At 37.5% G+C, this 17435-nt stretch overlaps 1 protein-coding gene across 5 annotated transcripts in view; it reads left to right on the top strand.

The window, feature by feature from the left end:
- Positions 1–17435, top strand: part of Prdm10 (PR/SET domain 10) — a 99529-nt gene that overhangs the window by 69099 nt on the left and 12995 nt on the right. For 4 of the 5 annotated variants that reach the window (XM_078047331.1, XM_005330732.5, XM_078047333.1 and 1 more), the window contains 7 exons: positions 5313–5660; positions 7190–7345; positions 12446–12625; positions 13895–14005; positions 14964–15164; positions 16030–16173; positions 16557–16727. In XM_078047331.1, coding sequence (XP_077903457.1) covers positions 5313–5660; positions 7190–7345; positions 12446–12625; positions 13895–14005; positions 14964–15164; positions 16030–16173; positions 16557–16727 — 1311 coding nt within the window. The remainder of the gene's footprint in view (positions 1–5312; positions 5661–7189; positions 7346–12445; positions 12626–13894; positions 14006–14963; positions 15165–16029; positions 16174–16556; positions 16728–17435) is intronic. The other variant, XM_078047330.1, reaches the window with a different exon arrangement.

The raw sequence follows: 17435 nt of genomic DNA, 5'->3' as shown, positions 1-17435 counted from the left end.
TTACACAACTTCCCAGGCTTTACAAATTTTAAATGGATGATTGGTTTAGATTATGTTTCTTTTGGTCTTCTTCTTTTTTTAAAAAGATGATAAGTTAGACTGTATTCAGAGGGTCCATGGTAGTAGGTACAGATAACATTGCGAAGGGATCTTGCTGTGGGTAAGAGAAATTGGGTTCAGCTACCTCTTTTGGTTTTCTTATTTGCCTATAGGCTAGAAGGGACCTTGAAAAATAGTCCAGGCCTTCATGTAAAAATACTTTTAAACGTTCATAGGTACATGACAGCTTTGAGGGGCTCTTAAGAACTCTTTATTTCAGTACCCTTTATGAGGGTCCTATAAACTGAAACACATACAACTGTGGCTCAGTGTGTACTACTTCAAAAGGATCGATAAACATGTAAATATAGGCCAGAAAAACAACAAACTATGAATATCTTCTCTTCCATTGTTCTACTTTATTTCCCAATCTTCACTTTTTTCTCTTTTCAATTACTATTTTTTCTGCTTTGGCTATTCTGATATTTTACTAAGTCCAGAGAAATGCTTGCTAGATTTTATTTTATTTTTTCTTTGAAAGAAAAGACTTTAAGCTTACACATGTAGTGAAGCTGTAGATGTATAAGCATAGTCTGTTCTGTACTTGTTCTTGAAAAAGTTGGGGTACTGGTTTTGTATAAGTTTCCTTGTGTCATAACAAAAGCCACAGGCATGTGGCTTTTAGAAGTCAGTCTTAGTTGACCTATCTTGTTTTTTCCTCTTACATATTCTAAAAAGCAGGGCTATGTATTTTTTCATCTTTTTTATCCAGATTGGTAATGACCAACTAAAGGGAAGTCTTCCAATCCAATTGGTAATGTAACTATTTTTCTCTCCTCTAATGCTGCCTGCTCAGTTGGAGCTGCAGGTAGGTTTGTTTCCTGTGTTTCACATAACAGAATGTTATTTAAGTGTTTGCCTGACCTGCTGTTCATTGCAACCTTTATTTACTAAATCCTGATGAAAAGCACTATTTGGTTGCTCCAATAAATGCATATTAATGAATAATTATAATTCATTTGCAAATAGATTAATGAGTAAATTATGGGCTGCATATTCTTCCTATATGAAATGGAGGTTAGGACTAAGTGATCTCCAAGGTCCCTTCCAGCTCTAAAATAATTTGAATTACTTATGGAGTGGTACTGAGTTCTAACTGTCTAGGTATCTGACAGAACTTTCCCTTGAGCTCTGTATCTAGGAGCTGACAGTCTAAAAATAGCATTAGATTGTTTACAGTTATATGTGAAATGTAAAAGTACAGCTTATAATTGCTCTAGGAACTTGGAGGAGTGAAAGACTAAAGAAAGGTGGAGGAGGCAGGGAATAATTAATAAATGAGGGGAGACATAGACTGAGTCCTTGAAACAGAGGGTCTCTTCCAGAAGGTAAATCATCCCAGAGGAGGGGAGCCATCAAATTAGAATCCCAGACATAGGGATGTGCTTGGTGTAGTTATAGGACAATGCAAACAGTAGCTTGACCCTAGAGTAGGTGGTAAGTGAAGGATAGTGGAGAATGAGGTATATTCAGCAAGTGTAGTCCACCAAAGGCTTTAAAATCCAAAAATAGTCCAAGGAAAAGTTGTTAAAAACAAACAACCAAGAAACAAGCATGATGATTTTATTTCTTTTTAGGCTCAGGATTAAAATAGTACAAAAATTGGTCAATAATGTAGATTCCTTTAGCTTTTTTTGTTTGTTTCTGGAAATTGAACCTAGGGGTGCTTACCAACTGAGCCACATCCATAGCTGTCCCCTCTTTTTTGGGGGGTGCTGGGGATTGAACCCAGATCCTTGTGCATGTGAGGCAAGCACTCTACCAACTGAGCTATATCCTCAGCACCTAGCCCTTTTTTTAAAAAAAATTTTTGAGACAGGGTCTCACTAAGTTGCTGATGGCTTCACTAAATTGTTGAGATTGGCTTTGAACTTGTAATCTTCCTGCCTCAGCCTCTGGAACCACTGGAATTACAGGGCTGTGCCACCATACCAGACACTCCATTAGCTATTAATATCAAACTTTAGGAACATTTTAGAAACAAAGAATCTTGTATCAGAATTCATTGCAATGTGATTCACAGAACTTAACAAAAATAGTGTTTTGGCATCCTTAGAGCAGCAGATGTGCTATACATTGTGATGTGGTTGACTGACAGGTGCTCAGGGATCAGAAGATCCTGATACGTCTATGTGCTGCCTCTTCAGTTGCCATGATTTCTTCTAGAAAGTGGACCAGTTGTGGCTCAATACTATAGAAGTTACCTTAGAGCAGAGCTGGCCTGCAAGTGGGTCAAAGGATGGGAAATGTTTCAGCACTTTTACTACCTTGTAATATGGGGATCACATAAGTATCATTAGCTCAGAGAAATACAGGCTAGTTCTTGAGTATTTAGACAGTGTTCTGGGCTCCATGGAAATCAAAGGGATGATAAGAGTTGTCAATAGAGCTAAGGAAGTGGAGTCAAGAGGCTGCTCAGTTTAAATCAAGTGTCTGAAGGTATTCATGCTAATCAGAAATGACAGAAGACTGATTAGCATAATGGACCAAAGCAAAACTTAGCTCTGGATTTGGCACCCAAGGAGAAATGGAATCCTCAGTGGGATCATTGTCAACTGTTGTGCATTGTGTCTGTCCTTGGAAACTTGACCAAAGTTGGATAAAGGAAATTATTCTTCCATGGCAGACATGCTCTAAATTTTGAATCTTCTCTCAACCTAAGAATAGCATCTGCTTTATATGGCATCTTTCCATAAAGCTTTGAAAGTAGAGAAAATAGTAAGAAAATGTAAAAATGTGTCCAGATAGAGTAAAAAGATGAGGTGACAGCTAAGCATTATGAGGAAGTGAAAGCAAACTCTGTGGCTGATTTGAAAAGGTCTGTTTGTAAAGATCTTCATGAATACTGTAGAAAAAAACTATAAATAATTTTTTGAGTTTTATTTGAAATATATTTTATTAATTTTCAAACTACTATTGGATGTATCCTATGAGCTAAGCTAATCCTTTAATAAATGAATAAAATATGATGTCCTCCTCCTCCCCTTAGCAGCCCCAGTCTGCTTGGAAAGACAGCAGAATTGCTATTTACCTACTCAAGATAAATGAGTAGGTAGCATCTTTAAACATCTCTCCTAACCCTATTAGAGAAAGCTAGAGAAGGCAATTTTCTGTTATATGGAATGAAGTATGTTCAGAAGTTTTAATAAATTAAATATAAATATTTTGCTTTCCTCCCAAATGATTATTTCACATTAATGTAGAAGTTGCTGATAAGTAATTAAGAGTTAAAGTAGTGTTCACTGTAATTTCTTCATAGCACAAAGATCTCATTAATCCTTCAATTACTACTCCTTTATAGCTAACAGACATACTCACTCAACAGGTGTACTTTTTGAGGGATTTTTCTCCCTTATAGCTATCTACAGCTTTCCATTAGTGTTTTTGAGGAACTTATGAATGAGTCTTCATAATAGCACAACTAAATATTCTGTATTCTCTGTGTGGAAGATGATTCTGTAGATCTGCTCCCAGTGGAGCATGGATGTTTCTCTAGCAATCGTGATGGATTTGCTCTGAATATCCATCTTCTCTTATTTGAATCCCCTGTAACAACTGCATGAGTTTACAAGTTTACTTTTAATGCTAATCATCATTAGAAGTGCAATCTGTGACTGCCAAAGGCCAGGGGGAGGGAATAAGAGAGGGAGGAGGAGAAATTGCCCTAGTTAGACAGGAAACACAGCAATAAGTTTAACTTTGTTAGCATGGCATTCTAACCAGTAGACCTAACTGGCTACCCCAGGAATTTGTCCTCTGCATTTTCTAAGAAGGAAGTAATGCAATTCTTATATTCTATTTATGATGTGTTCTTACATGTCATGCCTCATGAACAAACACATCCACATAAATCTGAATTCTTCATCCCCCTTTCAGTTCTTTTTAAATTGAGATCTGACATTACATAGCATAAAATTCACTGTGTGTGTGTATATACATACATACACATATATATAAATTTTTATGTATGTATGTATACATACATGTATGTGTATGTATGTGTGTGTGTGTATATATATATTTTTTAAAAACATATTTTTTTTGTGCCGGGCCTCTCATATAATAGACAAATACTCTACCACTGAGTTATGTTTTCAGCCTTAAAATCCACTCTTTTATTATTTTATATTATTACTATTTTTTTTCTTTAGGGGTATTTAACCCAGTGGTACTCTTCAACAGAGCTACATATCCAACCCTTTTTGCTTTATTTATTTTTGGGTACTGGGGGTTGAACTTAGGAGCACTCAACCGCTGAGCCACACCCCCAGCTCTCTTTTATATTTTAAAGATTAGAGACAGGTTCTCACTGAGTTGCTTAGTGCCCGCTTTGTGAGACTGGCTTTGAACTCATGATCCTTCTGCTTTAGCCTTCCAAGCAGTTTCAATTACAGGTGTTCACCATTGCGCCTAGCTCTTTTTATTTTTATTTTGAATCAGAGTTTTGCTAAATTGCTGAGGCTGGCCTCTAACTTACAAAACTCCTGCCTCAGTCACCCAAAACACTGGAATTACAGGCATGTACCATCGCACCCAGCTAAAATTCACCCTTTTAAAGTAGTTTTTAGAATGTTCCTAAAGCTGTATAGCTATCATCACTATACCTACATCTATCTATCTATCTATCCTTATCTCTATCAATTTATCTCAAATCATCACTATAATTCCAGATCATTTTTATTACCCAAATCCATTTTCTCCAGCTCCTGGTAAGAACTAACTACCCTTTGATTCTTTTTATTATCTTTTTTTTTCCTAGATGTTTTAATTACTCTTCAAATTCTTTCCTATCAAGGGCTTCAGGAAATAATTCTTGACTAATGTGCTACAACCTCATTCATGCATGTGTCATTTACCCCGAGTCCTTTTTTCCAAATATCTAAATTTTGTCTTTTTCCACTCTGGAGTTTATTTTCTTATGCAAGTCTTTGTTGGGAATGCTTTTTTGAATGCTATCTCAATCTTAAAAAAAAAAACCCAAAACCAAAACAACAACAACAGCAACAAAAACACGTATACACAGGCATAAACCACAAATTTTTTCTTTTTAAGATAAACTTTTTTGGGGAGGGATTCATTTTCAGCATTTTCACCAGAAAAATCTTTCTACTGTGAATGTCCTGTAGGGATCATCCTTTGTTTCCCTGTGGAAGTGTGATCCACATACATACTCATTTCCTCACTACATAATTGTATTTGTGTATGTCTTTCAGAATGCAGCTCTTCAGCATCTGTTTATTCGGAAGTCCTTCCGGCCTTTTAAGTGTTTGCAGTGTGGGAAGGCCTTCCGGGAAAAGGACAAACTGGACCAACACTTGCGCTTCCATGGGCGGGAGGGGAATTGCCCATTGACCTGTGATCTCTGTAACAAGGGCTTCATCAGCAGCGCCTCCTTGGAGAGCCACATGAAGCTCCATTCGGACCAGAAGACTTACTCTTGCATTTTTTGCCCAGAATCCTTTGACCGCCTTGATTTGTTGAAAGATCATGTGGCCATTCATATCAATGATGGCTACTTCACCTGCCCAACTTGTAAGAAACGGTTCCCAGATTTTATCCAGGTGAGTGTCTGCTACTGAGATTTATGTCTGCTTCCTTCTTTTGGTAAAAGAAACTGATTTTTTTTTTAAATGCCTAGCACCTGCATTTTCATAATTTCTTTGAAACAGCTTTATAATTGAGAACAATATTTTTTTAAACTACTTTTGATAAACAAGAGTATTATAACAATTTTTCAGATCAGTCATTGGTATTTAAACATTCAAGTCATATTGCAAGTAAAAAACACCCAGATCTGGTTATAATTTTTAAAATGTCTATTGTAACCTTGTTAATATCCATTTCTCATATATTACAGAGAGTCTATAAAAGATATACTCCCATTTCCTGGAAACATCTTCCTACATTGTGGTTTCTTATCTTACTTTACAAGGTTATGCATTTTGGAAGGGAAATAAGAGAAAATATATTAGTATTTAATAATTTTTTTCAAGCACTGACTGCTTCCCTGTAGTATATATTGTCTGTTGGAACAAAATAGGTGAAGATAAATCCCAAAATATTCATTATTCCATTTGGACTTTAAATGTTTATATTTTTATATGCTAGTCAGTGAATAATTAAATAACTTGTAAAAATACACTTAATGAAATTTCCAAAGCACAAGTAGACTAGGATATAATTATAGTTCTACTAGTGTTTAGTCTTGGAAAATTTCATACTTCACACAAACAATTATAAAGTTTGCAAGGCAGAATTGAAACTCCAAAAATAATGAAGCAAAATGTCTTATAGGAATAGTTTCATCTGACTCACGACTTAGTTATACCCATAGTTCTTTCTCATGTGATTTTGATGGCTGTAAGTTCAGAAGCTATATTCTTTTTTGGCGGGTGAGGGTATGCTGGGAATTGAATTGAGGATGAAGCTATATTCTTTAATTAAGGTTATCTAAAAGCAAAGAGAATAAGTCCAAATTTAGGAGAAATGACCCCAATGTTGTAATCATACATAGGTAATGTTTTCTTTGTTATCTAATTCATGTATTTAATTTTTCAGAAATTAATATTTTTATTTGTTTGTTTCAGTGCTTGGGGCCTCATACATGCTAGGCAAGTGCTCCACCATTTGAACTATATATCCCCAGCCCTACCCAGAACCTGATTTATAGGGAGATGTAAAAGGATCATTTACTAAAAGGGGCTAAATTGCTTCAGTATGTGTTGAAGGCAGAAAAAAAATGAGGAAGAATTATTTTTTGTCCTCTCATAGATTATATTAGCAAGTTTTAATCAAACCTAAAGGAACCCTGCTTAGTCTTAAAAAAAGAAAAAGAACATGGGCAACATTTTGTTCTACTCTTCAGGTCACCTGGGAGGTTAAGATTTGAAAGGTTTTCTGGCTTCTTGTTTTGTTTCTTTGTGACAGGGACAGTATGTGGTATTGAGGCCAATTATCACATCTGATTGGAAGTCATGGCTAGGTTGATGAAATCCATGGTAATGCTTTGGCTCCCTCTAGCGTTGATAGCTACCTTTGGTCATTTCTTTTGGTGTCAGAGTCCCTGAGTTTTCCCGGTTTTTACTGCCAGGTGAAAAAACATGTGCGCAGCTTCCACTCAGAAAAGATCTACCAGTGTACAGAGTGTGACAAAGCCTTCTGCCGCCCTGACAAACTGCGACTCCACATGCTCCGGCATTCAGACCGAAAAGATTTCCTATGTTCTACCTGTGGGAAGCAGTTTAAGGTATGAAGCCAACAAACAATTTGAAGTGTGGTACTCACAGGCAATGGAATTATGTTAAGCTAAGGATACATGCCTGTAGCCAAGGGGTGAGGATATTGCTCCGTGGTGGAATGCTTGCCTAGCATATGTGAGGCCCTGAGTTCTATCTCTAGTACTGCCAAAAAAAAAAAAAAAAAAAAAGCCTATTACCACTCACTTTTGAAATACTGGGCTTGGGATGAATTTTGGGCTTCATGTTTGACTTAGTTGTTTATAATATTGAAGGTCATCACAATTATGTTTGGTAACACACATACAACAAGATATAAGCTTTGAAAAGTACTTTCTCTTTCTCTTCACATCCTATACAAATATACCCTATTTATATTAAGGAAAAAGCTTACCTTTATTTTTTTCAAAATAACTAATTCAAATCCTCAAATAGACTAATAATGCATATCCTGAAAGAATACAAATGTATATTGATTTTAAGAGCAAATGTATACTAAATTGCTCTTGAGGAATTCCTGAGATCAATACATTTACATACCACTCAAATCAAGAGATTTTTATTGAACACTTATTAAGTATTAAGAGCCTGTAATTGAGCTCACAGGTAGTAGTACTCTCATCTAACAGGTAGGAAATGTGAAGAACATTGAGAAGGTGAAAGCTACTTTGGAGAATGTTAATGATTAAAGTAAAAAATAATAAGTATCACTAATCTCCTGGAATTTAGAAGACAACAAAGAAAAGCTAGCAGGAGGCTCAGAGATAAGAGTTGCATAAATAAATGTGAAAATAATAAAAATTATATATATATATGCAGAAATATATATATGCAGAAATATATATATATATGTATATGTATGTATGTATGCAGAAATCAGGCAATTCTACAGAAATGTTATTGAGAGACACTATTGAATATGATTGTTGATCACAGTATCATAGAAATTGGAAAATAATCAGTAGTGGATATTTAGGAAGGGAAAACTCAGGTTATATTTGTATAGGATTTGAAGACAAAGAGAAACAGAAAATACTTTCAAAGCTATGTCTTGAGGTATGTGTGTTACCAAACATAATTGTGATGACCTTCAATATATAATAACATAGTTTAGAACTGTGTAGGGGACTCTAATGTGAAAAATAAAAGTGGTCTGGGTTTTATCTGCTTTCTTATATATTTATGGTGCTAGATTCATTTTAATACCTATAAATATAAAACAAAACTTTCTGTTTTAATTTTCTCCTTTAATTTCACACACTATATTAGATAGGGTTCAATCAGCAAGGTAAAACTACCATAATTTTATAGAATAAGGAATTTTCTTAAAAGATAAAAAAATTAGTTATAGGAGAGGTTAGAGGAGTTAAGGGTCTGAAGGGAGAATTTGAGGAATCAGAGAAGTCTCCAGCACAACCTCTGAAGCACTGCTGTGAGTGGACAAATGGCAGCTTACCTGGGAATCTGAGTACTCAGGCACCTCAAACTGCAAGGTGGGCTCAAAAAGGAGAGTTGGCACAGTCCATGGAAGTCCATTGTGGCTGCATCTGGCAGCCTGCATGGAATTGACCAGCAGGGTCAGGAAGAGAGCTGGTGGCTGAGTGGGAGGGAGAGAGGATTAGTAGGAATCCATTGGCACCTCCATACCAATACCACCTCCAGGTGGCTTTGTTCCTACCTCCCAATCTGGTGCCAGTGTTTCTTTTGGCTAATTCTAACCTGGAACAATGCTTGGAGGGGGATTCCATTTAAACACAGTTCATCTTAGTCAAGTTGACACACTGCAAAGCCACCATATACCTATACTATATTTTTTCAGATTATAACTGGCATAATTTTTCTGAACCAATCTGATGTCATGACCCTTCTGAAAAATCCTTTAATAGCTACTCATACAGATGGATCCCAGAGCTCTTGCCACCTAAAAGGAAGTATAAGATCTGTTTTCTCACTGTTTCTCCAGTTTCCACTTTACTTTGCACTCTGGCTTTACGAATTAGTTGGATCCGCTTCATCATGGGGTACTGTCTTTCCTTGGGCCTTTACTTTGTTACCCCTCACAACCCCTGGCTTTAAATAAACTTTCAGACTCTTATCATTTCACCTGGCTAGTGTCACTTCATTTGAGACATTTCTTGGTCCCTGGGTTAAGTGTTTCTTCTATGTATTCCCATAAGACCTTTTTGTGGTGTCCCTAATACTTGTGTATTGCAACGGTCTGTCCTGCTAACAGTAATTTCCAAGGGGGCAGCATATATATAAAGATTAGGTAGGACTTTCTGACTTTAGGGAGTGTACACCTTAATTGTAAAGTCAGACATTAAAAATATTATTGATGCCAGGCGCAGTGGTGCACGCCTATAATCCCAGCTGCTCGGGAGGCTGAGGCAGGAGGATTGTGAGTTCAAAGCAAGCCTCAGCGAAAACAAGGTGCTAAGCAACTCTGTGAGACCCTGTCTCTAAATAAAATACAAAAAAAGGGCGAGATGTGGTTCAGTGGCCAAGAGCCCCTGAGTTCTGAGTTCAATTTCTGGTAGCCAAAAAAAAGAGAGAAAGAGAGAGAGAGAGAGAGAGAGAGAGAGAGAGAGAGAGAGAGAGAGAGAGTTTGTGTGTATGTGTGTGTATTTGATATTACAATAAAAGAAAGGACAAAGTACTGAGGGGAGTTCATAGATGAGCTGATATTTTTTATTTTCCAGTACTGGGGATGGAACTGTGGGTTTCATACATGCTAGGCAAGCATTCTGCACTGACCTACACCACCAGCCCAAAGTGACACTTTTGGATTCACTAAAGGATGGGGAAGAGTTTGCCAGCTGAAGAAGGGAAGTGGATGAGGAACAAGGGAGGAATGAAGACGTGCAGAGCAGAGGGAGCAGCAGGGACTAAGGAGATGAGATGGTGAAAGGTAGAGTGGGTGAGGCGCATGGGAAGAGGCTAGTGGTGGGATGAAGCCAGAGAGGTAAGTTAAGCCAGTTTATTATGCTGAGTAACCAAAGTTTTGGTGAAGGGAGCCAGAGGCTTTTTGGAGTAGAGCTTAATCTCAGGCAGAGGCTGTGGACAGGAAGAAGAGAGTCCATACTGAAGGCAGACATTGGAAGGAGAACTTCTAGGACCTGGGGTCTGGGTGAGGGTGAAGGAGGGAGGGTGGATACCAAGGAGGTACATATGGGAAGGAGAGAGAGTGGGGAGATAACAAATCTGGTTTTGGAGATTTGGGGATGGAAAGGAGCCATGGAGATTTGATATTCAAATCTTGTCACTATAAACATGGCATGATATAGTATTAGTATGATATGATTTATGATACGATATAGTATTAGCTTTGAGATTTAGGAAATTATTTGGTTAAGGGGAATTGGTCTGTTAAAGGGAATAGATGGGAGAAACATTTGAGACTGATGGTCAGGAAAAAGTGGAAAGGTAATGGTTCTTTATCATTGTATCTGTAATGAGAGAAATATTGTTATTTAAAGCAGTGTCTTTAACCCTTTTTTTTCCCCTGAGTACTTAACCCAGGGGTGCTTTACCACTGAGCTACATTTCCAGCCATTTTTATTTTTTATTTTGAGACAGGGTCTTGCCAAATTGCTTAGGTCTTGCTTAGTTGCTGAGGTTGGCTTCAAACTTGCAATCCTCCTACTTCAGCCTCTTGAGTCTGAAATTAACAGATGTGCACCACTACAACCAACCTTAACCCAAATTTTACTGCAGACTAAGAAACTCTGAATATTCTCTCCTGGGCGTTCCAGGAATGAGAGGTGGTAGAACAGGAAGAAGAGCAGTTATATCCGTAATAGAAGAGGTGAAGGCTACCTCACATTGGAACTCAGCATCTAGCATGATTCCTGATACTTGGTAGGCACTCCCAGAATATTTGTGGAATAAATGTGCTGGAAAAATGAAGTGTTAAAAAAATTCCCTGTTCCAAAGGATGGGAAGAATTATTTTTCTTTTCTTTCTTTTTTTTTTTTTTGTACTAGAGATTGAACCTAGGGGCTCTCTACCATTGATTTATATCCCCAGTTCTTTTTATTCTTTATTTTGAAACAGGGTCTTACTAAGTTGCTGAGGCTGCCCTGGAACTTGTGATCCTCCTGCTTTGGACTTCTGAATTGCTGGGATTATAGGCATTCACTATTAAGCCCAGCAGAAATACTGTTTTTTTTAAAAAATATATTTAGTTATTGACAGACCTTTATTTTATTTATTTATTTATATGTGGTGATGAGAATCAAACCCAGTGCCTCACACATAGCAGGCAAGTGTGCTACCACTAAGCCACAGCCTCAGTCCCAGAAGTACTAGTTTTATAGGAAGATTCAAAATCTTTACAAGACTAATAACAGATTAATGATATTTTAAAGAGCAGAGAGCCCTACTGGATAAGGGACTTGGCAGTTGTTGAATTTGTTTTTATTCAGGATGTGTTCAGCTAATTATCTCTCTTTGGCCTCATATCAGCATGATGTCTACCTGTAGTGGACAGTACACTTGAACTTCTAAGTCCACAAATGGAGAGATTTCTTACCTAAGTTCATTTGCGATTTAGAAGGAAGTCATTATGTTTGTTGAAATGTATGGCTTTTGTAAATCCAATATTGCCTATCCTTCGTTATCAAAACTATAAGTTTTGTTTTGTGGTACTGGAGATTGAACCCAGTGCTCTAGCACTGAATGATATTCCCAGTTCTTTTTGAGGTAGGGTCTTGATAAGTTGGCAATTCTGGCCTTAAACTTGTGATCCTCCTGCCTCAGCCACCAGAGTTCATGGGATTACAGATATGCAGCACTGCACCCAACTTGTCTTATAGTTCTTAATATCTAACTTACTCCATGTACCCTTTGTCTCTACATAAATGTGAAATCTTTCCTCTCAGGTATCAGTATGATACATATTTGGTGGCCACTTTAAACCAAGGCTCATTAGAAGACACTAATTTGCTGGTGAACAGATTCCCAGTCACTTTTGTCCCAATACCGTAGCCACTCAGATGCCTCTGAGTGAGTTGTGGTGATTGATGATTTGTATCGATATTTTCTATTATTCCTTCAAATAAAAATGTTTTACCTTCACTCTTATTCCTTTTCCAAAACTTCTTTTCAAATAGCGAAAAGACAAACTACGGGAACACATGCAAAGAATGCATAATCCTGAGAGGGAAGCCAAGAAAGCTGACCGTATCAGCCGCTCCAAGACCTTCAAACCTCGAATCACATCCACGGACTACGACAGCTTTACCTTCAAGTGCCGGTTATGCATGATGGGCTTCCGGCGACGGGGCATGCTGGTTAGTGCCAGATGCCTCCAAACCTCATTTTTGTCAATGTTGATGGCTTTGGTATTTTTATTCTGTACTAAGTTATGTTTGTCAGTAGCTTTTATCAATAGCTAGGGGAAGAAACAGGTTAATAGTTCCCAATTTGGAGTTTTCTTCTTTCCAATCTGCCTTTGCCCTTCAGTACCACTTCTTAGGTGACACCTCTTCCTCTTTTTTTTTTTTTTTTTTTGGTGGTACTGGGAATTGAACCCAGGATTGCTCTACCCCTGAGATACATTGTCAGTCCTTTTTAATTTTTATGTTGAGACAGGGTCTAGCTAAGTTGCTGAGGATGGCCTCTTGTGATCCTTTTACCTTCTGAGTAACTGGGATTATAGGTATGGACAACTGTTCCTCTCTTGGGTGACCTTTAAAAGAGGTCTTTTTCTGCCACCATTTTTTTTTTTTTTTTTTTTTTTGGTGCACTAGGGTTTGAACCCAAATCCTCATGTATATTGAACTTGTGCTCTGCCATTGAGCCACACACCCAGCCCTCTACCACTTTTCATTACCAGTTTTGTTTTTTTAACCCTTCTTAATTCTTTTGCTCTTATCCTGTTTTATTTCCATCCTTCTCTTTTGTGTTTCTGAATATTATTTTTGGCAGGATTTTTGCCTCCTCCCCAACTGTCCCCCATTTTTGCTTCTTTTTTACCAGCTAGGGAACTGTAGCAATAAGAGAAAACTCTCCATGAAAGCAGGGTATGTGGTCCCAGACTAGAGGCAATATCAGGATAGTCATTTCATTTCTCTCAACTTATTTTGACTTTGTATCTGTTGCAGAATATATTTCTGCAAGAGCTAGAGAGTCATAGGACAATATTTAAAATTCAGAACCTTACTTTGTATCAATTCATTCAGTATTCTCAGTAAAGCTAGAGCAACTAAATTCCAATGAAAGACAGGTTTGCATCAGGAGAATTCATGGAAGAAATTCATGTTCATGTGATTTTCCTTTTTCTAACAGTATTTCTTTTAGCTAGAGACTATTGATGGGACCTGGAGTGACCCATTTCCCCCTCAGTTGTTTGCCAAGCTATTAGCAACTATTAACATGCTTTGGTATCATATGGGTCTGATGATGTTGGTTCTGGGCAAATACCTTATTATTTTGAGGCATTGTGTCAGAGAATTTTAACTTCTAGCACTCATCATCAGAGGCATTTATTTAGCTTTTGTCTGTAATGGGGTCTCTTTCTCATTTGTTCTTTCTTTCTTTTCTTTTTTTTTCCACTTTAGGTAAATCACTTATCAAAGAGGCATCCAGACATGAAGATAGAAGAAGTGCCAGAGTTAACTCTACCCATCATAAAACCAAACCGGGATTACTTTTGCCAGTATTGTGATAAGGTGAGAGCGAAATATCCTTCCTGCTGTGCCACTGTGGGAGCCCTGCTCAGAGCCAAGTGTGTCTATGTGTGTAAATATATACTAGTTACTCTTAACAGATGGTTCCCTGCTTCTTAGTAGTTTTCCATTCAGACCAGAAAGTGCTACAAATGCAGTTTCATTTTTAGCCAAATTTTTTTTTCTTAAGAATTTGTTTTTCTTATTGTGTCTTCTCTCTATGACTTTTGTTACAAAAGAAGAGGCTTATTACCAAGAGCCTAGAATATGAATTCATTTTATTCCTAAGTTCTTAACATGAGAGTATTTATCATCTTACTTGTAAATATGTGGTAGATCTAGCATTTCTAGAGGACTGAGTGGAATGTGAAAAAGTTTGTGATGGTAGAGTACTCTACTTATACTATTTCATTCTTAATTTTTGTGCAGTTACAAAAAAGACAGAAAGAGAACATACTGTTTATTATAATAGTGTGTAGAATATAGCCTTGTAGAATGTAGTTATGTCAGATTAAAAGTAAAGAACATGATTTAAATATAGAGTCCCTACCAAAGCTACTAGTTGCTATTAAACTTGCCATTTGAAGATTCTTTGGTTCCTAGTAGTTGGTCACATACATCATATGAGAGCTTTTATAGATAGACTAAAGGATGTACTGGCCTTAAAAACAAATCTCTATTTCTTTATGTCCTCCTTTTGAGCTTTCAGGTAAAGGATATTTTTACAGTTAAAATCTTAGATATATACAGAAAAATTCAAGGAAGATGCCTGGCATATCTTTAGTATGTTCTTGTTTTATTCTGTGTATTTATGTATATCATTCTTCAGAAGATCTGTTAATATATTTTCTTTGGGGCATTATCATTTTTTTTTAATTCCTTAGAGTGAAATTGTTAGTTTGCTTTAAGCAAGAAAAAGGAATTGTACACTGCTTTCATGGCAAAGTATTTGAACTTACAGGTTTATAAAAGTGCCAGCAAGCGTAAAGCCCATATTCTGAAGAACCATCCAGGAGCTGAGCTCCCACCAAGCATTCGGAAACTTCGTCCTGCTGGTCCTGGAGAGCCAGACCCCATGCTGAGCACCCACACCCAACTTACGGGCACCATTGCCACCCCTCCTGTCTGCTGCCCTCACTGTTCCAAGCAGTACAGCAGCAAGGTATGGCACCACCTTCTGACCACATCTGACAGCAAAACCTCTACATGAGGTTTTCATGTCTTAACAGAAGGTGACTACTCATCCAGGTGGCCGAGAGGTCTCCTTTCTAATTGATGGGGGATTGAAAGAGACGTCGTTCTAGTCCCTGTAAGAACTGAATTCTCAGTGCTACTCCTTCACTGCAATATTATCAGAACCTCTAGGGTAGCTCCCACAGTGATGAGTGGGAGGAGAATGTTGTAGACTCCCTAGAGTTAGTGCCTGAACACTTGACTGTTCTCTTCTGCCCTTGACCTGCTGAGGGTCTCAGATTTGAATATTCTGCACTCATAGTTTATAAGCTTAGGCTTATGGAAGCATTTTGTAGGAACTGAAATGGTGGTTCTTGAAAAGGGGGTCATTTGTGCTGGTGATGGGGATTGTGACTGATTGTTATGGATATTAAGGGGGTAAGAGATGCTGTGAAGATTTTGGACTTGCCTGATGGTGTAGGATCATGTAAGTTTTTACTTTTCCACCTACTTTTTTCTTTTGCTTTCATATCCTTATATTACTTTTGGAAATGCAGGCATAGAGTTGGTGTTGCTCTGATTTTTCATTTTATTTTAATTACTTAATTAACTTGAAAGATGGGGTTAACTATGTTGCTTAAGCTAGCCTCAATCTCCTAAGCTCAAGGGATCCTCCTGTCTTATCCACCCAAGTATCTGGGACTACAGGAGTATGCCATGGAGCCTGTCTGATTTTTTATTTTGTAAGGTCACAAAATAAAAGACCTTCAGAAACGTTGGATGGTTTGCATATGAAAAGGATTAAAAACAACTCATTTTAGTAATTATTCTTGATTTTTTCTTAAATTTTTCAGACCAAGATGGTCCAACATATTCGAAAGAAACATCCAGAGTATGCTCAGCTTCCCAACAGCATCCAGACGCCCCTGACCACAGCTGTGATCAGTGCCACCCCAGCTGTTCTGACGACAGATAGTGCCACTGGAGAGACTGTGGTGGTAAGTTTATGACTAGGAGAGCGTTTAACTTCCTTTGATGCCCATCATATTTATAAATACTCATTTTGTTATTTTAATTGGCTGCAAATAGAGCCCATTGTCATTCAGTTTGCTATATAAGGCATTATGCTTGGGTCTCCTAGTCAGTGTTTTCCAAAGCTCTCTGTCAAAGAAGTAGCAAGGAATTCTCAATGCTACTCCTTCACTGCACTATTATCAGAACCTCTAGGGTAGCTCTGTTGAGCAAGAGATAGGCACTCAGGATTATTTTGTATTTCCATGATCCATTGGCATGATTAATTAAATTTTAACAGGATTTAAGAGCACTGAAAGAGCTACAATCAGTAGTTTATCAACTAAAGTGTTCTGTGTGATTTTTCTAGACAACAGACCTGCTAACCCAAGCGATGACAGAATTGTCTCAGACCTTAACAACTGATTACCGAACACCACAGGGAGACTACCAGAGGATTCAATACATCCCTATGTCCCAGTCTGCATCTGGGCTCCAGCAACCTCAGCATATACAGCTTCAAGTGCTACAGGTGGCCCCGGTACTGTGTGACATTTACTTCTGTTTATCTTTATAAGCATCATATTGCTATTAGCCAAGATGTTAGCTAGAGTCAATGAAAGCTCCCAGGTCTCAGAAATGGACATAGGCTCTACATAATGTGCTTCTGCATGGAAATTCTGGATCTGGGGAATTTGTAAAACACTATTGCTACCGTCCTTCCCAGGGTGATGCAGGCTCTGGACTTGGCAGTGTAAAAGATTTCTTTCTATCCTAGTCAGGACATTTTAGGCTCTAGCATACATAGTGTGCAGGTACTAATGACACCTAGCCTCTTATGAATCCTTGTGCTGTAGCATCCAGGTTGACTACTTGATAATGCACTAGTTTGAATAATCCCTATTTGGGTATCAAATGGCTTGTATCATTTGAGAGGTTGTAAAATATAATTTTGATTCAGTCTATGACTATTCATTAGTATCTTTTTAGTAGAGAATTATAACTATGTTCTTTCTACTAGATAATGAATAGTTCATTCTTACTCATTAGGGAGCAAAAAGAAGAAATCCTCTCAGAACTATTGTTTATTTATTTGTGTGTTTGTTTTGGTAGTGAGGATTGAAATTGTGTGCTTTACCATTGAGCTATATCCTCAGCCTTTTATTTTTTGAGACAAAAGTCTTGCTAGGTTGCTGAGGGCCTTGGTAAGTTGCTGAGGCTGGCTTTAAACTTGTAATCCTTCTGCCTC

The sequence above is a fragment of the Ictidomys tridecemlineatus genome, chromosome 4 (assembly GCF_052094955.1).
Source record: "Ictidomys tridecemlineatus isolate mIctTri1 chromosome 4, mIctTri1.hap1, whole genome shotgun sequence".
Taxonomy (NCBI): domain Eukaryota; kingdom Metazoa; phylum Chordata; class Mammalia; order Rodentia; family Sciuridae; genus Ictidomys; species Ictidomys tridecemlineatus.
The sequence above is the reverse complement of the archived record's forward strand: the minus strand, read 5'-3'. Positions and strand labels throughout refer to the sequence as shown.